General features: G+C 49.9%; 1 protein-coding gene across 3 annotated transcripts in view; it reads left to right on the top strand.

Annotated features, from left to right (window-relative positions):
• Nucleotides 1-27,958, top strand: part of OSBPL10 (oxysterol binding protein like 10) — a 299,146-nt gene that overhangs the window by 257,774 nt on the left and 13,414 nt on the right. For all 3 annotated transcript variants that reach the window (XM_047739005.1, XM_047739012.1, XM_047738997.1), the window contains 3 exons: nt 4,765-4,914; nt 16,410-16,887; nt 25,440-25,626. In XM_047739005.1, coding sequence (XP_047594961.1) covers nt 4,765-4,914; nt 16,410-16,887; nt 25,440-25,626 — 815 coding nt within the window. The remainder of the gene's footprint in view (nt 1-4,764; nt 4,915-16,409; nt 16,888-25,439; nt 25,627-27,958) is intronic.

Here is a 27,958-nt window from a genome sequence, read left to right as displayed (position 1 = left end):
GGTACCAGTGCATAGGGGGAGATGCCAGGCTCTCAAAGCACTGGGCTGCGGCGTGCTTGCTGACGGAGTAGAATTTGATGTTCAATCTCTAGCTGCCTCTATTTTCTATCCTTGGCTGAGTAGACTTTTAGGATAGCTGCAGATCACTTGAACTCAGTGGGTTTTGTTTTCTGTTGAAGAGATTATCTACTTAGGAAAGCCTATTCTAGGACACTTATTTGGACAAAAGATGGCAGTGGGCACCCACCTCAAGCTTCACTAGCGTGGACCCCTCCTATCTGCATGTCTGTGACTTAAGGGCTCTAGCATGGCCTTCTCCCTTGTTCACAAGGAAACGGGCCATGTAGCCACCTCGGCTTCTCTCATAATACCTCAAATCTAAGGATTCAGACCTTTGAGTTTAGACACTAAGTTATTAGGCTTATTAGTTATTAGTTATTATGAATAAAGAGGACATTAATAGATCAAATTGCTTATGCCGGCCTCTGCTCTCTCTGAAGGCCAGTGAAGAAAGGAGAGATGGTCTTGAAGAAAGAAGGCTGGGTTGCATGCGCTTGTCTGAGGAAGGGGGAGTAGGTGCGGGTGCAGGGATGGAACAGGGCCTGTGACAGGGAAATGAATGGGCCTCGAAGATGAAATGTCTAGTTCATGGTTTTTCCTGGAACTGACCCAAACTGTAGTTCAGTTACATGTGTGTATTGAATAAAATGGATTGGAATTTCCCTGTCGCTTGGAATTTGCATTTGTATTGCAGGATTAAGATTTGTGTTAAAAAGAAGGGGTGGAAGAGAAGTTCAGTGTTTCCCCTGAACTGCTGCTGTCCCCCTTGAGAGGACTGTGGAACCCATGTAAACCGAACCCAGTCATCATTTTGCTTCTTGTTCTGGCCCTCAGCTGGTGCCTCACGGATGTGCTCCCCGAGCCAGAGAAGAAGTAGAGGTCTGTGCTTGAAGGCAGGAGCACGTCTGTAGATGCCGGGACTATCTGGTTAGACCACATCCCACCCTGAGAGCCCATCTCAGACGCTTGAGTCCCTAAGAGGCCCAAGGTCAGCCCAGGGGCACATCTTCCAAGAATCCAAGGTGAACATGGGCCTCACTCCAGAAAATGCCCAGATGTACAATTTTCACCTCAAATGTGAAGGGTAGTGGTAGATATCTTTAGAGGGTGTCCATAGTGCCCAGATTCAGAACCTTTGCTCTGGGGCACAAGTCACTGTTGTAGACACATGGAGGAGTGTCCCTAAGCCTCAGCCTGCCGTGAAGCCATTTCCTGTCCCTCAAATGTACTTGTCCTTCCCCCTATTTGCTCGTAGACATGACTCATTTGATTTTTAGTAGCACCGTAAGCCCTAAGGTGCTCATGGGGTAGAAATATTGCCTCACAATTTTTGTTTTTATTAAAAACCTCATTTTTTCCAAAGCCTGCTACTCTTTAAAACATATTCTGATCCCCTTTTGTCTTACAAGTTGGCATTTGTTTTTATGGCTGGGCTGGCTCATTTGCAGAGATCTCTGTGGGGTGGGGGAATTTGATGACTCTTCTGGCTTAGTAAGTCGTGTGAACTTTCCCAGCATTTCTAAAACCATTTCTCATTTTCAGTTTTCTTCTGAGATTGAGAAACACTGTCCTGCCACCTTGGAGCACCTGGAGGCAGTGCTTATGGCTTTACAAGCAAAAATCCCAAGGGACTGGAGGGTGCGAGCCTGCAGGGGCCCCCAGGAGAGAAGCAGAGTGCTTCGAGTGGGAGGGTGAGGGTCTGGAAGGGGTGTGTGGGCCTGATTATGGACTATAGATCCCGTGACCTTATCGATGTTTTGGATTTCACAGACCAGCAGAATCTACAAACTCTTGACCGGAAAAGGGAAGTTTCTCTGCCTTTAAAAGGCCAACAAAGCCTTGTTCTTCAAATTCTGAATTTCTTGCAGCGCCGTTAATAGCGGGTGCTTTGTGGATGCTGACCGAGCTGTATTTACGTTGCCAGCTGACCTCTTTCTCACGGGATTGTCCAGTTCGATACTCCTGTCTTCCTTCCTCTTGCCCTCATTTTCGACCCACAGTGCAGGGTGGCCTTGCCTTTCTGCAAAAGACTGAGTTCCAGTCTTTTAGAACTGGAATTGGGGTGTCTTCTAAGACATTCACTAACAACGTAATGAATTAAACCACCCCCTTTTTTTTTTTTTAAGATTTTATAAGAGAGAGCATGAGCAGGGGGAGGGGCAGAGACACAGGGAGAAGCAGACTCCCTGCTGAGCCGGGAGCCTGGAGACGCAGGGCTTGATCCCAGGACCCTGAGATCATGTCCTGAGCCAAAGTCAGACACTCAACCCAGCCACCCAGGCACCCACCTCCCTTGTTTTAACCGTGTTTATTCACTTGAGTTTGGGTAGGAGAGGTTTTTGCAAATCATACTGTAAGAAGGAGGGCACATTCTCAGAAGCTCTGGCAGAGAGAAGTGCTGTGGATCCTTGATTAAGCTGAGGAAGTTTACTGAGGATCCAATCCAGTGATGTGTGTCGGGCTCCTCCTGGCCTTTCTTCCCCTGCCAGGACCTCAGGGCTCCCACAAGCTCTGACCTCCAGTTGTCTTGGGAGTGAGTCAGCTTCTGCGGCCCGTACACCAGCCTTCATTCTCTCTGCTCGAGCAAGCGTCTCTGAGAGGCATCACTGACATAGAGGAAATGTAATATTGGGTTGAAGCGGGAGACCTAAGGAGGTTTGTATGCACATTGATGTGTGTACTTCGTATCAGTCACGTGGCAGAATCTTGCAGAAAGACTTCCTGGTCACCTGAAGAAGCTCAGGACAAGCTGGGTTTAATTTCCAAGTAAGGCAGACAGTAGGAGGAAGTGTGGTCTCAGGTGGTCCTGTAAACACATTGCAGCAGGTGAGCACGGAGAATGGAGATTTCCCTGTGTGCTCCTCTGTGGACAAATGGGAGATCACGTTTTCTGAAGTAAGGATGGTTCTGCTTCATAAAGCTTTTGGCCGCCTCACTTGAGCAATTGATTTGTTGAGTCTGCATTCAGTACTCGGTGAGAACAACTAATTTCAAGTAGGACTGATTGTACTCAAGATGGTGGCTCCCTTTCCTGTGGAGATGGTTAAGGACTTGGCATGCCACAGTCCCCTCTTCCCCCAGTGTGGGTACATGCTGGTAGCTTGATTTGTTTTTTTTATTATCCTTTTCCTCCCAAGGCAAGAAGCCCATGGCATTGTCCTCTCCTTCCCCAGCTGCCCCGGCCCTGCCTTGAAGGGAAGTCTACTAACAGAGTACTACCCACCAGCTCACTACAAAGGAAGTGGCAAGAGCAACACCTTTGCCCTTGGAAGGGACTGGGTCTGAGCTTTCTGACTTCAGTGGTGTCTGACTGGTGCTGTAAACTCCCAGTGAAATGAGACCACTGTACACTTCAAAACTGAACTCCAGAGGAGGGGGAAAAAAGAGTCAGGAGGGGCAGGTTGGTCCGAAGATGACCCTACTGTTCCTAGCCTTTCAGCCATTCTGGTAGCAGCACTGAGACACAGCAGGTGGGTGTCTAAGAGGTGAAGCTGGAGGACAGGCAGAGTGGCCTTTGGAATCCCTCCTTCTCCAACTTCCTAGCAGAGAGCCAGGGCAGCCTGCTTCTCCCTCCCCAGAGTCATCTGGTGAGTGTCCTATGGAGCAGGATGGGGGCCAGGGGTCCTTAGTTATTTCAGTATATTCTGGCAACACAATTTTCCAATGATGTCAAACAACACACATTACGATGAGGTTGGAGACGAGGCACACAATGGGGGAAAATGCAACTCTTGGCCCGGGGGAGAGCCTACCCCCTGTGGGATTCACTGAGGTCTTCCCAGTGGTGTCTCCAGAACTGGGGTCATTCAGAGGTGATCGAGAATAATTTGAGAAGTATGTCTATGGAAAATGTCTATCTTGATGGAAATTTTTAAAATGCCTATCCCAGGGAAGAAGAGCCCTGTATTTTTTCCACCGAGTGTTGGTAAGGAATGGCCAGCATGTGTATGTTAGGCCGGAGTTCTTGATACTGGGGTCATGGAAAATGCTGTGCTCCGTAATCCCTCTTGTACATTCTGCTCGTTAACTTGCCTGTTCACATGTAATTGGAAAAATCAGAATCAAGCAATTGAATTAATAAACTTGCATCGAGGAAAGCAAGGTCTGTTGGCTAGCATGAGTTTCAGCATTATAAAATTTCTGTGTTTTTCCTTTAATTTTTATTTTTGTCTCTCTTCCTAAAGTAATGCCAGCTCTGAGGCTTTTTTTTTTTTTCCCCACACTTGGTGTAGTGATATTAATTGATGTGAGTAGAAATAGTCTCAGAGTAAATTTTCTTGTAACTAAGGTAATTTCGGTCTGTCCCGGGGGTGTCTGACTTTTGCTTAGTAACAGAAAAGTTTGCATTAGATATAAAGTGTTTCTGGGTGGTGTAAATTAAAAGGAAAATATTATATGAGCACAGTCCAAGTAAGGGAGCTCATACCCATATAGTTTTTTGAAGAGTGGGAAATTTTCTTTTTTGGGGGGGGGAAGTCTGGTAATAGGGGATGATGGGGAAAATGAATGGGCATGCACAACAGCTGAAAGAACTAAAAAAGAACCCCAGTAAGAACCTACACCCCAAAAGAGTCCTCTTCCACCCTGTGGCTAATAGGACTGGCTTACAGAGAAATACTTTGTTTCTCTTCAATCATTTCTGAGCTTATGGATCCCTACTTCTGCTGGACCAGCTGGTGATTTTTATTGATGATCTTGTTTTAGCCAAACTCGGGCCCTGAACTGGTTTTGTCCGAAGATGAAAAAAGTGACACTGAAGATAAGGAAGAGACAGAATTGGGTGTCATGGAGGATCAACGGAGTATAATTCTTCATCTCATTTCACAGCTCAAACTGGGAATGGATTTGACCAAGGTAGGTTGGCATGTCCCACTGGGTTTGTAGCCCATGGCTTGGGTTCTGTCTCCCCTCACCTCCCTAAGCCTCTTCTACTCACATTCTCATCACTGTGGTGAGACTGGGGAAGTAGAGTGGGGAAAAAGGCCAAAATGGCATCTGAGCATGGATATTCCAAGGGATAATTTGAAAGGATGTTTTTGTATCAGTGCTCATCTCAGAGCATGAGTGTTGCGTTGGACTCTTTAGAGGAGCTGCTGTCCTAGCATCTGAAGAAGCATAGGAGATGATAGGGAAAATTCAAGATAAGATTTCCTTGTTTCCTGCCGTGTTCTAGAGAAGATTGAAGATGTAGAGACAGATGTGGCATGTTGGCCCCAGAGAGAACAACGGGAGGAAAGAAAATGGCGGCACCAGGAGCGAGGCCACTGTGAGCCTGGCCGTAACCTGCTGCCAATGGGCATTAGCTTTAACAGCTGGTCCCCAAAGGGCAAGCTTGTTGGGAACTCGGATCCCATTACCCACCTGCAAGTAGAAATAGACCTGTTGTTTGGTAGAAGAGCAACTGACTCTTCCTGGTGCTGTGCTCAGCCAGGATTCTTCCTGGGGGGCAGTATTAGGAGAACCCTGTATCCTGACTACTGATGGCGAGTTGTTGGGCCCCTAGAGATCCTCCCTCACTCCGAGCCATGGCTTCATTCTGGAGGCAAGCAAGGAAAGCAATTCTATATGTAGCCGAAGGGTTGCATGGTGGCATGGCGGGGGTGGGTGGGGAGCTGGTGCCCACCTGGTTACATTTCTAGCCATATGCTGAATCCTGATGCCTCCCTGGGAGGGTGCGTTGAGATGGGAGGGAGCGAGCAGGGCCCCAGCCCAGTGCTGGACTTGTAGTAGGCGCGATATCACTCTTAACCTTACTGAGCGCTTCCTGTGTGATGAGACTGTGTGGTGTGGTAGATGGACAGCTACTGGGGAGAGACGGGGGGAAGGTGTGCTGGGAAATGGAGGTTCTAGAATCTGAAGGCCAGCCAGAAAATGGTGGACATGCTTGAGATGATCCACGCCACTGAAGGCACCTCCCCGTGGAAGCTGCTGTCAGAGAGGTTGGGTTGTTTGGCTGCCGTGCCATGATGGGTCTGGATACCACAGGTTCATCTCAGACTGTGCTGGAGGCCAGAGAACCAGGAGGGGAGGGGAGGGGCAAGTGTGAGATATTCTTTGAAGAGGAAGATGACAAAATGGTGACTGACTGCTTACGGGGGACCAAGGAGTCAGGAGCATCCAAGAGGACAGAAAAGCCTTTTCTGTGGAATGTTTTCTGCATTTAAATGTGAGCGTCTGATATTCTGGGAGACTATAGCACTCTAAAGAAAATGGTGGCCCATGCTGGGGAGGCCTGACCTCAGAATGTTCCCTGCCTTTGCCACTCTCAGCCCTGTGCTCACTGTGCCGTGAAGACCTGGTCTGTGTTATCCTGCCTCATTCCCTCCGATTCAGTCTTCTAGCTCTAGAATGGTCCTGTCTGTTTTGCTAGAGGAATCTTTTAAATTTTTATTTATATAGATTTATTTTAAAGATTGATTTACTTATTTTAGAGAGTCAGAAAGAGCATAGGAGGGGAGGGGCTGAGTGTGGAGCCTGATCAGGCCTTGATCCCACGACCCTGAGATCACGACCCGAGCCTTTTTAAAAGCTTGCATTTTTAAAAGCCACTTTTTTACTTTTTTGGATTTGTGGACACTTCAGATAGAGCTTGAGTTAAGATCTGGTGGAAGGAATGTGGGTAATAATATAGGCTAGTATGATCTAAAACCACATTTCCAAACTGTGGGTCGTGACCCATTTAGTAGGTTGTAAAACCGATGTAGTGGGTCAAAGGATCATTTCTCAAAAATGAAGTAAAACACCATGGGAAATCTCCGCATGTACCTCCCATGAAATTTTTATTTCAGTTCTGTGGATGCGTGTGTACTGGGTCACAATGTAAAACATATTCTCATTGTGGATCGTATGAAAAAATATTTGTGAAGCATTGACATAGAATCATGAATGATCTAGGAAAGAGAATGTCAGAGACACTGAAATTATCCAGGTCAGATGTGGAGAAACACAATAAAATAGCGAGAGGGCTCCGTTACAGCGGGTTGAGCATCTCCGAGACCTCACATTATGGCTCTCTTGTTTTAAAATAAATCCTAGGAGCCATGCCTCTCCTGTTATTATTTTGTTAAGATATAATTGCTTTGCATTTCGGGAGCCCCGGTCTATTCCTAGAAGAGCAACTGTTAGGTTTATCAAATACTCATTTGGCTATTTGAAAGGAAAGCTTTTCTAGTCCGAGGTGCACTAACTTATTTATTGGGAAGGAGCTATTATTCGAAAACCAAGGGAAAAGTTGATGAGCTGAAATGCTTGTGACAGGAAGAGGTAAACCTTCGATTGCATCGTGGAAAGGTTGATGAATGTCTCTCTGTGCTCACCATCCCCTTCTCTTTTCTTGGCGTTTGCCCATGTCATGACGTTGAGCTTGTGCCAGATTGGCAGGGGACGAACGTAGCCGGCATCTGAGGAGCAGGCACCTGGCTCTTCTTGACTCAGGAATGGAGCTCTGGTCACTCTCCATAAAACGAGTACACCGCCCCATCTTTGAGGAGGTGGCCAGGATTGACCCATCCACCGGTCACCAGCTGGCTGGGGGTCCCATGTGACGTTGTGCCTGAGTTAATTAACTGTGGTTCCCAGACCGGGCCAGTCTCATGGGTGTGTGACCAGTGGAGTCCCGCAGCCCCCATCTCAGAGGCAGCCCGTGCTCGATAGAATGTTCTACTGTTGCTCTCTTGAAATTCTTTTCTTTTCTTTTTTAAAAACTTTTATTTATTTACCTGAGAGAGAGAGTGTGAGCTCAAGCTGGGCGTGGGGGTGGGGGGTTGTGCAGAGGAAGAAGCAGACTCCCTGCTGAGCAGAGAGCCTACATAGGGCTCCATCCCAGGACCCCAGGATCATGACCCTAGCCAAAGCCAGATGCTTCATGACTGAGCCATCCCAGGTATCATCTCTTGAAATTCTTAATAACTTTGAGTAAGGGAATTTTCATTTTCATTTTTTACTTTGCCCCCACAAAATATGCAGCTGGTTCTCCCACTAAAAGCACCCCTGGCTGCCTTTCCCCCTCAGCTACACTTCCGCAACCCCAAGTTGCTGGTGACTACCGACTCCATTTCCACAAATTGTGGGTAGCCTAGAAGGGAAAACGAGAGAGAGAAGGAACCACAGAAAGATGGCGGGCCACAGAAGGGCTCTTTGAGGAAGGAACATTTAGGTTGAGCCCGAAGGCTGATGGGCATTAGTGGAAGGAGCGAGAGGGCATTCCTGGCAGAAGGAACAGCATGGGCAAAGCCGGAGAGCACGAGGCAGTGTGACTGGAGTCCAGCGCATGCTGGTGAGGGGCCCGGTTGAACCTGAAGTGGATAGCGGTGTCCAAATTCTGCGCAGCCTTGTGGGTCATGTGAAGGCGGGTGAACTTGATGCTGAGGGCAACAAGAAAGCTTCAGAGAGTTGGACGTAGGCGAAAAATACAAGGAGGAGGGACTGTGCTCCACCTGGCCTCCAGGGAGAGGGACCACAGAATGCTGGGTGGAACTGGAGGTCTGTGACCTTCTTAACCTCCACTTCAGGGATATCAAAGACAGTAACGCGTACATTCACATATTTATGGAGACATGCACCTGCCGGGTAGTGTTCTAGACACTGGGAGTGCAACTTGGGCAACCCTCCTGGAGCTCGTGGGAGGGAGGAGGCAGACAGGAAGAGAGAGAGAAGACTACAGCAGAGCAAGGCTCAATGGAGGGAGCTCCTAGGACACTGTAAGGACTTGGGACTAAGTGACGTGGTGGCCACTGGAGAGTTTTGAGTGAAGAAACACAGTCTACTTGTAAGGGATTGTTTTGACCCTTGTGGAAGGTGAACAGGGGTGCGGGCGAGTGGGCTGCAGGCAGCGGGGGAGGGGTAGACACAGAGGAAATGAGAGGTGATGGCAGAGTGGTAGGGGCAGATTTTGGGTGTCCCCACAGGATTCAGATGTCCTGGTTGCGTATGGTCTGGATACGGAGCGTGAGTGAAAGAGGGGTAAGGGATGACTCTGGGATTCTGACCTGAGCCCCTAAAGGAATAAAAACTAGAGCTGCCATTTGTCTCCGTGACCCATTGCTGAGGAATTAACCACCTCAAAAGTCATCGCTTCAAATAGCCATTTTGTTTGTTCTCACTATGTGGGCTGGGCTGGGCTCGACTGGGTGGGCCTGCTGTCTGTCTGGTCCATGGTCATTCGCATGTCTCCAGTCAACTGGCAGGTTGGTGGTGGGCTGGACATGGCTGAGACAGCTGGGCCTCTCTCTGTCTCTCCATGAAGTCTTAGGATCTCTACCCGTGTGTCCTTCCCGCATGGTCTTTCTGGCTGGGAAGCCAGACATCTTACAGGGCGACTCGAAGTTCCCAGGAGGACAAGTGTGAAGCAGAGGAACCTTTTTAAAACTTGGGCTCCAGAGTGGCACAGTGTCACTGCCTCTGTACTGATTAAAGCAAGTATGCTTTGCAGGAGCTGTGGTTCACGTGGTGCCCCTGACGGCCACTGCCCTTGCAGAGTAGGGCAAGACCATAGGAGGAGCAGGCTGGGGGAAGGCACGAATTCCTCATGGATCTCTTAGTTCTGAGATGGGCATCCAAGTAGAGAGGATGTGTAGGCATTTGGCATAGAAGTCTGAGGGTTCTGAGCGAGGTTCAGGCACAAGGCTGAGAACAAACAAGGAACAGAGGATGTTTGAAGCCAGGAGGTGGGAATGAGTCCTGCTGGGGAGTGAGTGAAGATACAAGGAATGTCCAAGGACTGAGTCCTGTGATGCCCCAATTTGTAGAGGTTGGGGTCATGAGAAGGATCCTGGAAAGGAGGTTGAGAGGGCCAGCCAGGAAGGTAGGACAGAAACCAGAGGAGTGTGAGCCACGGGAAGGGAATGCTTCCAGGAAGAGAAGAGCCGTCATCTGTGTGGAACTGCTGCGGGGTGTCCAGAAAGACTGGCCCTGGAAACAGACCATTGCTTTTGTTTTTGTCAAGGTTTGATGGGGTGGCTTCAAGGGAGATTAAGAAGAACAGTGATGGCGGAGAGGAAAGATGGCTGCTTCAAGAACTTTGAATATAGTAAAAGGGGAGCAGAAAGTTAGGTGGAAGCCAGAGGGGGACCTGGCCTTGGGAAGCTTCATTTCTGAAGGTGTCTCGGTGCTGGTGGGAATAGAGAGGAGAGGGGTGGTGGCTGCAGGAACCCGAGTAGGAGGAGGGCCGGGGGTCCAGAGCATGGGCGGAGGGTCCCCCTTGGACAGGACAGTGCAGCCATTGCCTCCGGGGAGCAGGCAGAGCCAGGGTGAAGCAGGTGGCCCTGAGCCAGACTGTCAGGGCTGAGCCCAAGTTCCCTAACCTGAGTGCCTCAGTTTCCTTACTGTGACCCCGAGACAGCTGTACCTTCCGTGGGGCTGCTCTGCGTGCATGTGCACCCGATGTGCGAAGGCGTCAGCAGGGTGCCTGGTGAGTGCCGCAGGGGAGCTGGCTCTGTGACGATCGTGGGCACGCTCCGTGCACTGCTTCACTTATCCCAGGGACCACAGAAGCAGGGGGATCGTGTGATACGGAGGGAGGGTTATGAGAGATTTGAGGAGGCCAGACACGGCAGCAAGGAAAGGAGTGATGGTCTCAGGGCGACTTAGAAGGTAGGAGGATGGCCATACCCTCCCACAGGGGCACTTAAGTTTGCTCTAGGTCACAGACGTAAAGTGAGACCCATCTGTGTGTTGTCTCGTTCCCTCCAGGGAGGCGGAGCTGCAGGTTGAGGCATAGAGAATGAGAGGAGCTGGATTATGGCAGAGCCTGGGGGCAGGGGGCTGGGATCAGAGGGGGTAAGTGTAAGGCGGGGCCATGGACTCCATGCCCACATGGCAGGAAATGAGGTAGGGGACAGAACAGGGTCGCTGGTCTGTTGGTCTTGGTGGGGCTGGGATGAGGTGGAGTGAGGTGGGACATCTGGGGTAATGGGTGGAGAGTGGCATGCTGGGAACTGAGGTGGAGGAGGGTCACAGTTGTGGGTAGCAAGGTGACCCACCTGGACTCCTCTGTGGGGGGAGGAGTTAGCCAAGACTCCCAATTTTACGGGATCAGGTGAGAGGGAGATCTTTTAGAACAGTGTATTTCGTGTTGTTCCAGATGGCCCAGCTGAGTCCATAGAGTAGGTGGGAGTTTGGGGGATAGAGATTGTGGTTAAAACTCGTGCAAGGCAAAGGGACAGAGGATTGGGCTCTCCTCAGGTGAGGAGGTCCCTCTCCTGAAGGTACACAGTGCCTATCCCATTGTTACCTGAATCTGGGTTCCCCTCTTAGTGTCAAGCCAAGAGACATGATCAAGCCAAAGACTAGAAAGAAGGATTTTACTTGCCACAAGTAAAGGAGAACACCAGGGATGTTTCCCAAAGCAGTGTCTCCCCGAACAACGAATCTGGGGCAGTTGTAAACCAAGGGTGCATACATATTGCACACTGGTGAAGACAGCATGGAATTGGGGCGGAAGTCATCTTAGGGTGACAGAACTTAGGTCAAAGTCAGGAGGGCGGCAAGGGTCAGCATCACCAAATCTCTGTCTCCTCTTGGGCCAGTGTCTGAGTGCCCAGGGGACTTTAGAGCCCACAAAGATAACTCAAGAATGTGTACCCAGTCCGGGGGACTTTAGAGCCCACAAAGATGACTCAAGAATGTGTACCCAGTCCAGGGGACTTTAGGGCCCGCAAAGATGACTCAAGTCCACTTTTAACTCTGAATCCACCCTGGGAGTTTTACCACAGATTTACTGTTTGCATTAAGGCTGTCTCCTGGTCTGAGGGGGGCAGGTCCTACCTTCTTTCACTAGGTAGTGGGGGGTGAGGGGGGCACCTCAAATGACCCTTCTGATGTCAAGAAAGCTAGGTCTTCTCTTTCTTTTCTCAGGGACCCCTAACACTTTCTGCTTCCACCAGCAATTACGGCAGACAAGATTCTCTCTTTGTGAGAGAGGCTGGCTGAGGTAATTCGCAAATTTCTATGATCCGAAAGAATCACTTGAACTGTTGCAGTAGCACCATTTGTAAAACCAGGTGGAGATCTCATGGGATCTGACCCCACAGATCCCACCACGCAAACAGCCATGTCCTTACCGGCGGGCTTGGGGAAGAGAACACTGTCCTTGCCCGTGTACTCTTGACTGGCTGCGCAACTTTCCATGAAGTTGCTACACGGTCTTGGATGTGCTCAGCTACTAGTGTGACGGGTCATGTGTGTCTCTGCGGCTTCTTGATCCTAGCAGGAGGGAGCAGACATCTTGGGCATACAGATTCTCTCCTTTGATGGTTTCGGTAGGCTAAATTTCCAGGTTTAGTCATGGTATGCCAAGTATCAGTGTTGCTATACTTCAGCTCCTCCTTCCAACGGGGAGGTTTTTAGGAGGAGGGTCAGAAGAGTCAGGGTTTGCCCTGGAAATAAGGCCCCAATGGTGTAGCTATGGATTTGCAGTGTCCTGTTCCCTCCAAGTATTGTGTCCACTAACCTTCCCGATGCCTTTGGCTCTTCTCTCCAAATCTTGTTTTGTTTTGTTTTAGAGATTTTATTTATTTATTAGAGAGCGAGCGAGAGAGAGCATGAGTGGGGGAGGGGCAGAGGGAGAGGGAGATGCAGACTCCTCAATGAGCAGGAAGCCCAACGTGGGGCTTTATCTTGGGACTCTGGGAGCTGGCATTTTAAGGAAAGCCAGGGGAGTGTCCTGTGGGCTAAGAACCCTTTGGCATGTGAATTATCCACCCTTTATTTTGTAAGGTTGGAGTTTCGTGTTCTTCCCCTGGCTCCCTTAAAGGACTACAGAGATCTGTCTCGGTGGGTGGTCTCAGCCAAGGATCTGTGCCGGCTCCTTGGCACTGGGTGGGTCCGCCAGGCTCAGGACAGAGTTACGTAGATGATTCTCAGGGTTATTAAGTGAACGGATGTTTCTTCGGAGAAAATTGCACCTGCTCTTGGCCTTTCTTTGCAGAAGCCTGCTGTGTTCCCTGTTCGGGGGAAGAGACTCTTGCGACTTTCTCTTTGGACCCTCTGACTCTCTCAGCGATTGATTATTTTGAAGTTCTAAGAGTCCAATGTGGAGATTAGTTGCTTCTAGATTGACACAACTTTAAATGTAATTAATTGTTCTCTGAGTCCCGAATGCAGATCTTTTTTTTTTTTCTCTTTCCCCAAAGTAGTTCATTGTCTTAATTATGTTAATGGGAGAAAAGGCAGCCCTTATTGATGGCTCGATAAATTCTCCAGTAGGAATCCCAGCCATTTGGATGCTGTCAGTCTGCACAGCTGGGCCATCACTCACATCTCCATTGCAGGCAGATAGCCCAATTAGCACCTGCCACTTCTTGGCTCTGTATCTCCAGTGTCCACTGCCCAAGGAACAGATGATGAAGTGACTTATTTGCAAAGGCACACACACACACACACACACAAAAGACAGGGAGATCGTATGAGAGATAGAAATCTGCTTTAGAGAAAAGCATATTATCATGCTTAAAATGTTCAGGGTGCTGTTGTTTTTTTTTTTAAGATTTTATTTATTTATTTGACAGACAAGCAGGCAGAGAGGCAGGCAGAGAGAGAGAGAGAGGTGGAAGCAGGCTCCCCGCTGAGCAGAGAGCCTGATTCGGGGCCTGATCCCAGGACCCTGAGATCACGACCAGAGCCGAAGGCCACCCAGGCACCCCAGGGTGCTGGTTTTGAAAGTACCAGAAAAATCTAGTATTTTGCACAAACACCAGCCAGACAGACCAACAAGGGATGAAAGAAGAGATTGTCCTTCCACTGCCAATCCATCCTCCTCCATCTCTCTGGGTATTCTACCTTTTCCAACTCTGACAAGGCTGCAGTATCATTTTCAAGTGTGGAATATATATCCAAGGGGGTTGGCCTTGCTGGTGGCTATGAGACCACGTTCCCTGGGTCTGCCATCTGGGGAGGGCTGGCTTTGGAAATTGGTAAGTTCTCAGGTATCACCTGAGCTGAAGGCAGCCACTTAACTGACTGAGCCCTCAAGAAGCCCCCCCCCCCGCCCCGTGATGCTGTGTACTACAACAAGCCTTGTGGATGCCAGGGTGGAGATGTTTGAGGTGTGGTGAAGATCTGAAGGAGGGAGTAGCTGGTTTAGTCTTGGAAGCAGGAGCCATCAGAAAAAGCTTCACAGAAGAAGATACCCTTGAGCGGAATAGCTGGTCATCATTTGGACAAGGCAGGAGGAGGCTGAAAAAAGGAAAACAGGATTTGAGAGTGTGTGTGTGTGTGTGTGTGTATGTAGGGAGGGGTGTGTAAGGGGAGGGCTGGAGGTGGAAAGTGAGGGATAATGTCCCACTAGAGGGAGGTGGGAGGGGGCAGGCTGGACTTCATTTATCTCTTGTAGAGATTCTAGAGAGATGGGCCTGGCTGTGGCAGGGAGAAGAAATCAAGGCGGGTCTGACAGGAGGGAGGCCAGTTGGGAAGCAATAGCCGCACTTTTCCAGATGGGGGCGCCGTGCTTGCCTTTCTTCATTGCCGATGATCTCCCTCCCTGTGGTAATCAGTAATTTTTGGACAGGTGGATTGCCTAGTCATTCCAGAAGGAGTAGAATAGGCCAGAAGGTGGGGTCCATGGGCCCCTCTTTCCTGTGGGCCACTTCTTGCTTCCCACTTATTTTTTTTTTTTTAAGATTTGTTAATTTATTTTAGAGCATGGGCACAGGCAATTGGAGGGAGAGAGGAACAGAGGCAGAGGGAGAAGCAGAGTCCCCACTGAGTGCAGAGCCCAATGAGGGGGCTCGATTCCAGGACCCTGAGATCATGACCTGAGCATAAATCAAGAGTTGGAGGCATAAACAACTGAGCCACTCAGGCACCCTCTGCCCCCGACTAATTATTCAGTGGCAGTAGGTGAGGTGGCCCAGCTGTCCCAGTTGTTCTGTCCAGTGAACTCTTGCCTCCCTAGTCCACTGAGGGAAAGAAAATGCTGCCATTAGCCAGAAGCAGATACTTGTGATATGTCAGGGGTAATGGGAAGAATTTGGGTGGCATTTGGGAACCCCAAGGTTCCTGTGTGGCGCCTTCCCTCACCTCTCCTCGTCTCTGTCCCCTCACCTGTGAGACTGGAGCATTGGACTCCATCACCCTGAGGGTCCCTTTCCGTTCTGGTGCTCAGTGATTTGGGGTGCCGAGGGAAGTTTTCTCCTTGTTATTTCGTTTTAATCCTTCAGCTTCTGAGTTCAGAAATACTAGTGGGGGGAACCGTCTTACGTTCTTGCCCTTTTCAAAGTTCTGTACTGAGAGGGTCATAACGGTAGCCAGTTCTTTCCTCGTAATTTCAGTCTCGAGAACACACTTGACAATTGTCCTCATCCAGAGCTGGGATTGTTGCCGGAGAAGCCCCAGTCTGCAGGGGCAGAGAAGGATGCAAGCCAAGGCCACGGAGACCCCTTCATGGGAATCGAGTCCCTCAGGGCTGACCACCCTCCTTGGAATTCTGCCCTTTCCCTCCCGGGTTCCCCCATGATCACGGGGCCCTGCCGGGGAAGGGAGGGGACAGGAAATGGGGTGGCTTGGGGAAGGCCCGGAGATGGAGACATTTGTGGCTTCTTTTCCTTTTTAGATGGAAGTGTTTAGATTGGAGGTGTTTGTTCCCGAGGCTTGTTAAATCCAAAGTCCCTGTGCAGCCTGTCCACTTACCAGCAGCTTCTGTGTTTAGGGCAGCCCACTTCTTTGTAACCTCTGCTTATTTCTCCTGGCCCAGCCCTGCTGATCAGGCTTCCCGCACAGCCCCTCTCGCCGTGGCAGCTCTCTGGACATTTGCTGGCTCGCTAACTGGCCTTCCCTCCCAGAGAACTGGGTCAGGGGCTCTTCCTCACTCCTGCTCTGCCCTGATCCCGTTGGGATTTGTATGCTACTCTTCTAACAGAGATCTCCAAATAGACTCTCTCAGTGGTGGTGTGTGCGGGTCGACCTGGACCCCCTCTGATGCGGCACCCGCAAGCCCCCAGTGTCCGTATTCGTGGGGACACACTGAGCAACCCCCTTGGTAGTGTCTGATGTCAGAAAGGAAAGTACAAAGTCCTTCCGAGCTCTTCTCTTCACATCTCTGAGTAACGAGGAGTAAAAGAGGGTTTTGTGTGAGGACAGAGAGCAGTGGGGCAGGAGGCAGACACCGCCGTTCGAGGCCCGGCTGAGCAGAGAGCTGCTCCGAACCGTCTCGACCGCAAAACCGGGTTGGCTTTATGCCACCCCTGCAGCCACGTCTCCGACCTTGTTTTCTTGGACGTAGTTTCCCCTGATGTGTCATTTGTCTAGGAGTCCAAAGAAACCGTGCTCTGGCTGAAGCCACGATGGGTTTGCTAGGTTGCAGCCTCTTCCGTGTAATCACGGCGTCTCCTGTCTTTGTCTCCTTGCCAACGCAGGTGGTGCTTCCCACATTCATCCTGGAGAAGCGATCCCTGCTGGAGATGTATGCAGACTTTATGGCCCATCCGGACCTGCTGCTGGCCATCACCGCCGGGGCCACGCCAGAGGAGAGAGTCATTTGCTTCGTGGAATATTATCTCACGGCCTTCCATGAGGGCCGCAAGGGGGCCCTGGCCAAGAAGCCCTACAACCCCATCATCGGTGAGACGTTTCACTGCTCCTGGGAGGTTCCCAAAGACAGGGTCAAGCCAAAGAGGACTGCCCCCCATTCTCCTGCTGGCCATGAACAACCGACAGCTGAGGACCCTTCCAAAAGCTACAAACTGAGGTTTGTGGCCGAGCAGGTGTCCCATCATCCCCCCATCTCCTGCTTCTACTGTGAGTGCAAGGAAAAGAGACTGTGCGTCAATACTCATGTATGGACCAAAAGCAAGTTCATGGGCATGTCCGTGGGGGTCTCCATGATAGGGGAAGGTAAGCCATATCATACATTTGGTGGAATTTGGCTCTTACACGGTGATGTTTGCACAGCTGATAGATGATGGATGCCTGTGTGTGTGGAGTTGTTTTTATTTTGTTTTGGCATTGGGGGTGGCTAGGTGGTAAAGAGGGACAGGTTTTGTTATTTTGGGATGAGGCCCTGGTAATTTTTCAGTGGGGCCCAGGTTGTAGGCGAGGTGGGATACACCTAGATCATTGACACACTGTACGTGTTATGAGGCCCACCTTATATACTATTTTTATTTTCAGCTTTGCATGAAATTTTTAAAAAGATTTTATTTATTTGACAGAGAGAGACACAGCGAGAGAGGGAACACAAGCAGGGAGAGTGGGAGAGGGAGAAGCAGGCTTCCCGCTGAGCAGGGAGCCCCATGCAGGTCTCGATCCCAGGATCATGACCTGAGCTGAAGGCAGACGCTTAACGACTGAGCCACCCAGGTGTCCCTCAGCTTTGCATGAATGTTAAGAATTGGCTCCAAATCTGTGAAGACACATTTTTGTTCATTCTCTCCGGTGTTCTGGCTCACAGTAAGAATAACAAGGCTGCCTATTCCGAATCTGCTGGTAAACATTCCCAAGGCAAATTTCTGGTTTCTGCTAGAGATTTCTGAAGCAAGAACAATGTAATCACACCCTGTGTGGCTCTTGCGTTCCTATTTTAGCAAATAGCTGTGAATGAAGTTTATTCATTGTTGGAAGAAATCTGTAAGAGTCCTTGTCACACTGAGGCATCTGTGTTTGTGGTTCTCCAGCTTCTCTGAGTCACGGATTCCTTTGAGGTTTTGAGACTATGGATTCTCTTCTCAGGGAAAGGAAAAAACCCAACGCAAAATTGAGTGTTCAGTTTCAGGGAGTACACGACTCCTTGGAAGTGTTTCCGAAAGCCCATGAGATGAGAACACATCTCGTTCACTGAGGGCATTTTTATTGAGTACCTACTAGATGCCAGACATTGTGTTAGGAGATAAGGATTCTTGTAGGAACAAAATAGACCCCCGCCTCCCCCCCGCCCCCCGCAATCTCTGTCCTCATTCAACTTCCATTCTACTTCTGTTTTCCTGGTAAATAAACTTATGTAGGTTGTATGGGAAGGTGTGAGGTCCGATGCAGAAAAATAAAGCCGGGGAGGGACCGGGGAGCAGTGGGGCTGGGGCAGGGGAGCCTCAAGATGGGATGCGCTGGCAGCTGGGAAGGTCTTTGATTTAGAAAAAAAATCTGGGTGCAGGAGATTCCAGTCTCATCCTGTTTTGTTTTGTTCCTTATGCTAAGTCTCCCATGTGATGAATTACTTGGGGGTGAAATGTGGGTTTGGGGGAGGAGGTGGGGTGTGGAGCCCATTCACACCTTCAGGTCCACTCACCGCCCACGTCCATCAGCGGCACCTTCTCAAGAGACCTGTTTCAAGTGTGTTTACTCCCTTAACTCTAATGGGGTGGTTCATATAGCTTATTGGTCCGTTTGTGAAACGAAGAGTGCCGTTTTTGGTGGCAGGCACACTGCAGGGACTGGGACAAGACTGAAGACCCTGCCCTCAGCTGACGACTGAGGCGTGAGTCACAGAAAACAAGGCACCTGCAGGAAACGTGCCGCGGGACTGGCGCTGATGAGACCAAGCAGGACGGGGTGATAGGGAGTGGGGTGCCCAGCGAGGGGGTGCTGCCGCTATTCATAGGACAGACCTCCACAAAAATGTAGCCTTTTTTTTTTTTTTTTTTTTTTTTTAATTTTATTTGACAAAGCAAGAGAGAGCCCAAGCAGGGAGAGAGGGAAGAGGGTGAGGCAGGCTTCCTGCCCAGCAGGGAACCCGATTCCGGGCTGGATTCCAGGACCCTGTGGGATCATGACCTGAGCTGAAGGCAGACACTTAATGACTGAACCCCCCTAGGCGCCCCCAGAAGGCAGCCTTTGAGCAAATGCTTGCCAGGGGTGAGAGAGGAGCTGTGTGGACAGCTGGAGGAAGGCTGCTCCTGGCCGAGAGAGCAGGAGGCTCGGGGGCCGTGGGCGAGCATGTGAGACAGGGCTGTTCTGGGAACTTCGTTATGGCTGCGATGGCGGGAGGAGAGGGGACAGGTCAGAGAGGAGGGCCACGGGAGGCTAGGTCGGGGGTCTGCAAGGACTCGGGCTTTTCCCCTGAGTGAGGTGTGAGTCCGTGGACAGTGGACATGGCTGGAACCCATCCCCAGGGCTGCTGGAACTGATGAGCGGGGAGCAGGGAGGGCCCAGGGGCACAGCTGGAGGGAGACAGACAAGTCCTTTCTTTTCTCTTCCTCCCTCCCCCACCCCACACATACTTTCAGTCTGTCATTAGCCAGGGTAAGGTGCTCAATGAGTAGAAGATCTTCTGATAAAGGTAAATGCACTTTCAGGTACACGGGCGATTTATTCCAGTGCCTTTCTGGGGATTCCCCTGTGCTCAGAGACAGTGCCTGCTGCCCCGTGCCAGGGCAAGGCAAAGTCACAAATTCGTAAAGGAGAGCACCGGGCAGGTACCTCCCAGCCTCGGGGCCCCTGAGTCAGGATTCTTGACATTGGACAGAGATCTGGAGATTTTCCATAAAGGTGAAGATTTGCAAATCTAGGGATTTAGGGAGTTCTTAAGTCCGTGAAACTCCGTCTCTCCCCAGCGGTCCACCTCAGGAGTGGGCTCTGGTGAGGAGGCTGTGTACAGACGTGTTGCCTGTCCTGTTGTCTTGCTAGCTCCGCCCTTCCGGCCCATTCTGAGCCTCTCTCCCCTCTTCCCTGGGTGCTCTGTTACCCTGCTCTGTCCTGGGCTGGGGCTCCTTCCTTCACCCCGCAGCCTGTGTGACCGACATCCATCTCCTCTGGAACTTTACTTGAGAAAGGTGGGTCCTCTTAACCCCAGTGTGTCCCCTGCTTCCCGCACTGAGGTGAGCCAGCACCTTCACTTTCTGTTGTTGGTGGTGGTTGTTGAGTGAGAGTGGCTCAGAGTGGGGGCGTCTGATGTCTCAGGGTGTTTGCTCCCCTGTTCCCAACAGGCGGCGAATGGGGCCTGGGGCCTTGGATTCACTTGGCACAGTCCTGGGCACGCTGGGCAAAGCTCTTAATGCAGTGGGAGGGAGATCATCTAACACTCTCTCCTGAGACCCTCCCTCACTGGAGCCATCCCTCAAGTAGAATTAGAATCTGCTGCTCCCAATTCTACCTGTTCAAGAATTCTACTTAGAACTTCTCAGCAGAGCGTGAATCAGGGAAGAAAATTCTAGAGAGACACTCTGGAAGGGTCCTCCCTGGACATAGCCCTTTCTGGCCACCCAGTGCTTTCCTGATGTGGATGGACCTGGGAGGGGTCAGGGGACCTACCCCTGGCTCATGCTTGTGAGGCCTTAAATTTCCCAATTCCTTCTAGAAGCTACATCCCCATTCATATTAATTAAATGTGCACTCTGTAACACCCAGGATCCTTATTTTTTCCTAGCAAATACTTTTTTTTTTTTTTTTTTGGCTTAAACAACTGAAATTTATTTTCTCACAGTTCGGGAAGCTAGAATTCCAAGATCAAGGTGTCAGCAGGTTTGGTTTCTTCTTCCTTGGTTTGCATGTGGTCATCCTTCTTGCTATGTCCTCATACTCTTTCTTCTGTGTTCTTAATTCCTGGTGTCCTCGCAAATACCATTTAAAAAAAATGATTTTATTTATTTGAGAGAGAGAAAACATGGAGAGGGAGAAGCAGGCTTCCCGCTGAGCAGGGAGCCTGATGTGGGGCTCCCTCCCAGAACCCTGGGATCATGACCTGAGCTGAAGGCAGACGCTTAACCAACTGAGCCACCTGGGTGCCCTCCCCATTCCCCCAGAAAATACTTTTAAGTGTCCCCAAATTTTGGAGCAAAAGGTTCTGGTTCCTGTATTCAGAGGTCCGTTGGGGGAATGGGAAGCCAGATTTTCCTTTCCCCCCTCACTAATTCCTTGTACTGATCTAGCACATTCCATGCATTTGTTGATCGGTTCTGAAGTACCGTTTTTTCTACCCCCTCTTTCTTAAAAATTAGATCTTAGGGTGGGTCCACGGGAAGTAAGTTTTTATATGCAAATACGTGGGCTTATCTTTTAAAGTACTGCCTTTAGGCTCTGCCATATTTGGCAAGGACAGAATGCCTGTGCAGTGCTTATGCAGCGCTTCATTGGGGGACCCCCCTCCCAGGTCCCTCCACCCTTGCATTCAGACCCCTAATTGACAACACACTGTTCCGCGACCCCCCCACCCCCCCGCAGCTTTCCCTCCAGGGAAGCAAGGCCCTTCCACTCATCACCCACTCTCTGGGGCGCGGGGGGGGGGGGGGGGGGGGGGGGGGGGGCGGAGCTGAGGCATATTCAGCTGCACTTACAACCTGCTCCCCCCAAAACTCCAGGGCCAGAGCCCAGGAAATGGCACAGCTTAATTGGGTCTGTGGGGAGAGGCAATTAGTTCTAGCTCATTCTAGCAAGAGAATGCCGCATGGGCCTGGTGATTGGGAGCGCCGATGCTGCCAGGCCTGCAGACCCGGCCCGAGCTCCTTCCTGCCACTAAGGTGCTTCCCAGAGACCGTGTCCTACTGGAAAAGTTGGGGTTCCTCAGAATGAGAGCAGGTGTGAAATTATTTCAAATGTATCAGTTTGGAAATCTTAATGTGTTGCCTTAATGTTGATTGGTGAATCAGTCTGTGGAATTTAAACTGGAAATCTTGCAGCTTGAAAACTAACTGTGATGTGGAAGTATTGATTATTTGGCATTTTTTGGCTTCTCTCAGCTCTTAGGCTAATTAGAAAGGGACTTTCATTTGTGAGCCCATCTGTAAGTCTGGTTTTAATATAGTCTTTTATTCATATTAGGGTCAGGCTTTTTTTTTTTTTTTTTTTTTTTTTAAATGCAGCCCTGGAAGAGGAGTTAGGACTGAGAAGGCATAATTGCAGGTGATTAATGAGAAAGCACACATTTGTGGATTTTTAGAGAAAAGCCAAAGGAATGTGGTCTCCCCAGTGCTTTCCTATCAACTCAATGTTGGGGCTCACTGATGTCTGTGGACTTCAGGTTTGCAAGAGATTTTTCTTTTTTTCTTTTTCTTTCTTTTCTTTTTTTTTTTAAGTAGGCTCTACACCCAGGGTGGAGGCCGGCACAGGCAGAACGCAGGACTCTGAGATCACGAGTCAGATGCTTAACTGACCCAGCCACCCAGGTGCCCCTGTAAGACATTTTTCTAGAGCTGAGTGGGAAGAGGACGCCTCCCACCTCTCTTCACCCATCATGTGCCTGACCCGCTGCCACTTTGTGATTCACTCTTTAGTCCCAAATGGAAATACCCCAGCTCAGGGTTCACCCACCAAGAGAGCCGCCGCAGAGGGGGGAGGAGTAGTTAGCATATAAAACCTCCAGGATTCTAGCTGTGTGCCAGGCGGAGGCTTTTCGCTGAGTTCTAGAATCACCCTCTTCTCCTCACCACAGCCCTGTGAGGTATGGATGCCATCATCCCTGTGTCACGGATGAGGAAACTGAGGCACAGAGAAGTTACGGTTGCCAGGCTGATGAGTGACTGAGGGCTTGGAAGGACCCCCCCCCCCCCCACCAGCCGCTGGCCCTTGAGAGATCTCCATCTCATCTAGCCCTTTATGAACACGTGGGGCTTAGGATCCATGTGAATATGTTGTAAAGAGAGTATCAGCTGTAGAACCCTATGTCACCAAGTTGATGTTGGCGAATGAGGCCAGGAAGGTGTGGCACGTGGAGCCCAGGATGTGTGGCCCTGGCCTGAGAAGAGGCTGCTGGCGGGTGTGAGCCCCCAGGGCACTTTCAGCTGAAGCCTGGAAGAGCTGACCACCCAGGGATGCTATAGCCGTCAGAGCTGAGGTGGTGCCCTTGAGGACACATTGGCCACCTGGGAAGGCTTCTATTGCTAGTTAGCACAGAGTCTGGGGATGGGCGGTGCCAGGGAAGCCTCTTCTCCGGGACTTCGGAGGCAGGCCCACTGGGGATGGACAGCCTCCTCTGCGGGGACCCAGGGGTCCCCTCCCAGCTGCCACAGACCCAGAGACCCTGCAAATGTGGCTGGCCCCGGGGAACCTGGAAGCTTGTGGGTAGAACTGGGCCAAGGAGGAAGGTCTGAGGTAACCTCTCTCTCTCCTCAGCTTTTCCTTCTGATTCTCCTTGCCTGTTGGCATCCTACCTATTGTCTGGTATTAGCTGTGATTTTCCACCTGCTCTGGGCCATCTCCTCCAGCAACTGAACACAAGGAAGTCAGACACAAAGTGGGCTTTGAAACAAAAAGCGTGTCAGCCCCGACTGTTCTCCTCCAAGGGTCCTGCTCAGCACCTGTAAGAACTGAGCCAGCAAAGGGCAATTCTCTTGCCAGACACATCATCCCTCCCCGTAGGCGCACAGGGCAAGGCCTCCAGGGCATCTGGGAAGTCTACTGGCTGCCCCAGGGAGGAGGGAGAAGGATCTGCTGGAGAGCATTCGCTGGCCTGGGGGCTTGACTTTCCCGGGGCTGGGTTCATTCAGTTACAAGAACTAAGGCAAGGTGGAGAAGTGGGGAGGAGGGCTGCTCTGATGTTCAGCGTATTTGGCATAACGTAAATGCACAAATAGCATTTATGTTACATATATTCAGTTATACTCCTGGCGGGGGGCGGGGGGAAGGAAGGAGTGAGATTGAGATTTAAATGCTGCCATGATATCTGTCCTCCAGTCCTGCCCACATGATTGTGAGTGACCCACCACCTCAGCTGCTGCGTGTGCCCCACCTGCTTAAGCCTCCCTCCACTCACACACATGTGCACGCGCACACACACGCGCACGCGAGTGTGTCAGCCCAGAACAGCAGGCCCCCTCCCTGTTTCTGTGGCTCAGCGGAACTGACTTTCCTGGAGTGAACAGGGAGGGTTTCTGCTGGTTCCAGACCAGCCTTGTCGGCTATCCGCAGACGGTAGCCCATCGGCGAGTAAGGGGATGGTCAAGGATACATTAAATTATAGCTGTACGCTCCTTCAAGTGTGCCTCCGGCGACTCAACATTCAGGACTCCACTGTACGAGTTAGTCCCATCTGTCCTCAGCACCTCAGGCAAGCTCATCAGCACATCAGAGAAATGCACTGTCTCTCCTGGGGACATTCTAGCTCTAGTTGATACTGATGCTTGTCTCACCTCAGAGGGAAGCACTGTCCAGACAAACTACTTAAACTGTGTTTCAGCTTCCTCATCCTTACTTAAAAATGAAAAGTACTGCTAAATGGGGTCATTGTGAAACTTAAGGGACATAATGGGGAAGCCCCCCAGGGATGCCGGGCAGCCAGAAAGTGCCCTCTCACAGGGGCACCACTGACCCCGGGATCGGGGGAGGGGGGATGCCACCAGGGTGGGCGGAAGGGCAGCACATTCCTTCCCGGGATGCACTGTGCACCTGCAGATGACTGGGGGAATGAGCTGGGACAGAGGGCCAGGCCACATGCAGGTCCCTGAGCCCCAGGGTTGGAGTGGGAGGCCGAGAAGGTTCCTTGCATGGAACACATGTCAACTCATAGCCTGGTTCGGGGGCCTCTGCTGGCCTATATGGGCCTCAGGGTGCAGTGAAATGCTGCCCCTCGAGTGTGGGTGCCCAGCCTGGTGGGCCAGAGTGAGGGCTGGACTTCAGCCCTTGAGGGCACGTTGTGCAGCACATAAACTACACAATAGGATTCAACTAGACTCCCAGCCCTGGGAGTTTGTGCGTTTAAATCAAGGCTTTCATGTCCGCTTTTGAGAGCTTGGTGAAACCCATGGCCCTTTTCCCTAGAAAGTAGACAAACCCACGCACTTTTGCATTGTTCCAGAGGACTAAGACCTCTCCACACCTGACACTTAGACCCTGGGTTGGAGACCCCCTGATCTGCAGGTGGGGAGCTCATGTGGATAGTGCCTGCGTCCGGCTGCTGATAGCAGGGTCCAGTTCTCTAGCTTCATGAGAACCGTGAAGGTCTGTGCTGCTTTCAGAAGAAGGCAGAACTTCTTTACATGCTATTTCAAGGGTTAAAAGAAGATCTGGGCCCTGCTGAATTGGCCAGCCTGCACACCTACACCTACTCCCTCCCTTTTGCACGTGGGCCCTTCCCTCAACCCTTCCCAGCTCACCAGTCTCCTTTCTACCACAGGCCCTTTGTACCTCCTCTTCCCTCTGCCTGGACTATTTCTCTCATCTCTTTACCTTCACAACTCTTACCGGGTCCAAGCAGCCCTTCCTTAGGGAGAATTCTGTTCTCTGGAGGCCTCCATGGCACTGGGCCCTTTTCCCTCCTTTCATCAGAGTCGGTGATTAATGTCAACCTTCCTTTTCCCCTTGAAGGAAGCAAGTGGGTCTGTTCACTATTGTATTCGCAGCGGTGTCTGGCACGCAGGAAGGCAGGGGATAAATACATACGTGGTCGGTGAGCAGCTCACCTTTGCAGAGGTGGGAGATGTGGTATCTGTTGCCGGAGGTGTTTGGTTTGTCATCTTCATGTCTTTTGATCCCCAGCTGCCCTCATCTTGTGTGCCTGACTCTCTCCTCCTCTCTCCCTGGAGGTGTGCTGAGGCTCCTGGAACATGGGGAGGAGTACGTGTTCACCCTGCCCAGTGCCTACGCGAGGTCCATTCTCACCATCCCCTGGGTGGAGCTCGGAGGCAAAGTGAGCATCAGCTGTGCCAAGACGGGGTACTCGGCAACAGTCATATTCCACACGAAGCCTTTTTACGGAGGGAAGGTCCACAGGTAGGATGCCGCCCCTGAGGCTGTGTGTTTGCCTTCACATGATACCCTGGCTTTCTCTCCTCCAGAGGGAGCTTGTATTCCAACCATGGGAGGAGTTGGCAATCAAGATAGAGTGAACACATCTTTTTTTTTTTTTTTTTTAATTTTTAATTTTTTACTAACACATAATGTATCATTAGGCCCAGGGGTACAGGTCTGTGAATACACTTCACAGCACTCACCATAGCACATACCTTCCCCAATGTCCATAACCCCACCACCCTCTCCCTACCCTCTTCCCCCCGGCAACCCTCAGTTTGTTTTGTGAGATTAAGAGTCTCTTATGGTTTGTCTCCCTCCCGATTCCATCTTGTTTCATTTTTTCCTTCCCTACCCACCAAACCTCCAACTTTGCCTCTCAACTTCCTCACATCAGGGAGATCATATGATAATTGTCTTTCTCCGATTGACTTATTTCACTCAGCATAATACCCTCTAGTTCCATCCACGTCATCGCAAATGGCAAGATTTCATTTCTTTTGATGGCTGCATAGTATTCCATTGTGTATATATACCACTTCTTCTTTATCTATTCGTCTGTTGATGGACATCTAGGTTCTTTCCATAGTTTGGCTATTGTAGACATTGCTGCTATAAACATTCAGGTGCACGTGCCCCTTCGGATCACTACGTTTGTATCTTTAGGGTAAATACCCAGTAGTGCGATTGTGGGTTGTAGGGTAGCTATATTTTCAACTTTTTGAGGAACCTCCATGCTGTTTTCCAGAGTGGCTGCACCAGCTTGCATTCCCACCAACAGTGTAGGAGGGTTCCCCTTTATCCGCATCCTTGCCAGCATCTGTTGTTTCCTGACTTGTTAATTTTAGCCATTCTGACTGGTGTTGAGGTGGTATCTCATTGTGGTTTTGATTTGTATTTCCCAGATGCCAAGTGATATGGAGCACTTTTTCAGTGTCTGTTGGCCATCTGGGTATCTTCTTCGCAGATATGTCTGTTCATGTCCTCTGCCCATTTCTTGATTGGATTATTTGTTCTTTTGGGTGTTGAGTTTGCTAAGTTCTTTATAGATTTTGGATACTAGCCCTTTATCTGATATGTCATTTGCAAATATCGTCTCCCATTCTGTCAGTTGTCCTTTGGTTTTGTTGACTGTTTGCTTTGCTGTACAAAAGCTTTTTATCTTGATGAAGTCCCAACAGTTCATTTTTGCCCTTGCTTCCCCTGCTTTTGGCGATGTTTCTAGGAAGAAGTTGTTGTGGCTGAGGTTGAAGAGGTTGCTGCCTGTGTTCTTCTCAAAGATTTTGATGGATTCCTTTCTCACATTGAGGTCTTTCATCCATTTGGAGTCTATTTTTGTGTATAAGGAAGTGGTCTAGTTTCATTTTTCTGCATGTGCCTGTCCAATTTTCCCAACACCATTTGTTGAAGACACTCTTTTTTCCATTGGACATTCTTTCCTGCTTTGTCAAAGATTAGTTGACCATGGAGTTGAGGGTCTATTTCTGGGCTCTCTATTCTGTTCCACTGATCTGTAGGTCTGTTTTTGTGCCAGTACCATATTGTTTTGATGATGACAGCTTTGTAATAGAGCTTGAAGTCTGGAATTGTGATGCCACCAACTTTGGCTTTCTTTTTCAACATTCCTCTGGGTATTCGAGGTCTTTTCTGGTTCCATATAAATTTTAGGATTATTTGTTCCGTTTGTTTGGGGAAAAATGGATGGTATTTTGATAGGGATTGCATTAAATGTGTAGATTGCTTTAGGTAGCGTAGACATTTTCACAATATTTGTTCTTCCAATCCAGGAGCATGGAACATTTTTCCATTTCTTTGTGTCTTCCTCAGTTTCTTTCATGAGTACTTTATAGTTTTCTGAGTGCAGATTCGTTGCCTCTTTGGTTCGGTTTATTCCTAGGTATCTTATGGTTTTGGGTGCAATTGTAACTGGGATCAACTCCTTAATTTATCTTTCTTCTGTCTTGTTGCTATATAGAAATGCAATTGATTTCTGTGCATTGATTTTATATCCTGACACTTTACTGAATTCCTGTTTGAGTTCTAGCAGTTTTGGAGTGGAATCTTTTCCATTTTCCACATAAAATATCATATCATCTGCAAAGAGTGATAGTTTGACTTCCTCCTTGCCAATTTGGATGCCTTTAATTTCTGATTAAATGTCGTCTGATTGCTGAGGCTAGAACTTCTAGTACTGTGTTGAATAGCAGTGGTGATAATGGACATCCCTGCTGGGTTGCTGACCTTAGCGGAAAAGCTCTCAGGTTTTCCCCATTGAGAATGATATTCGAGGTGGCTTTTTCACAGTTGGCTTTGA

Source organism: Lutra lutra, chromosome 1, assembly GCF_902655055.1.
Source record: "Lutra lutra chromosome 1, mLutLut1.2, whole genome shotgun sequence".
Taxonomy (NCBI): Eukaryota; Metazoa; Chordata; class Mammalia; order Carnivora; family Mustelidae; genus Lutra; species Lutra lutra.
Note: the sequence above shows the minus strand (reverse complement) of the source record. Positions and strands in the feature narration are given on the sequence as shown.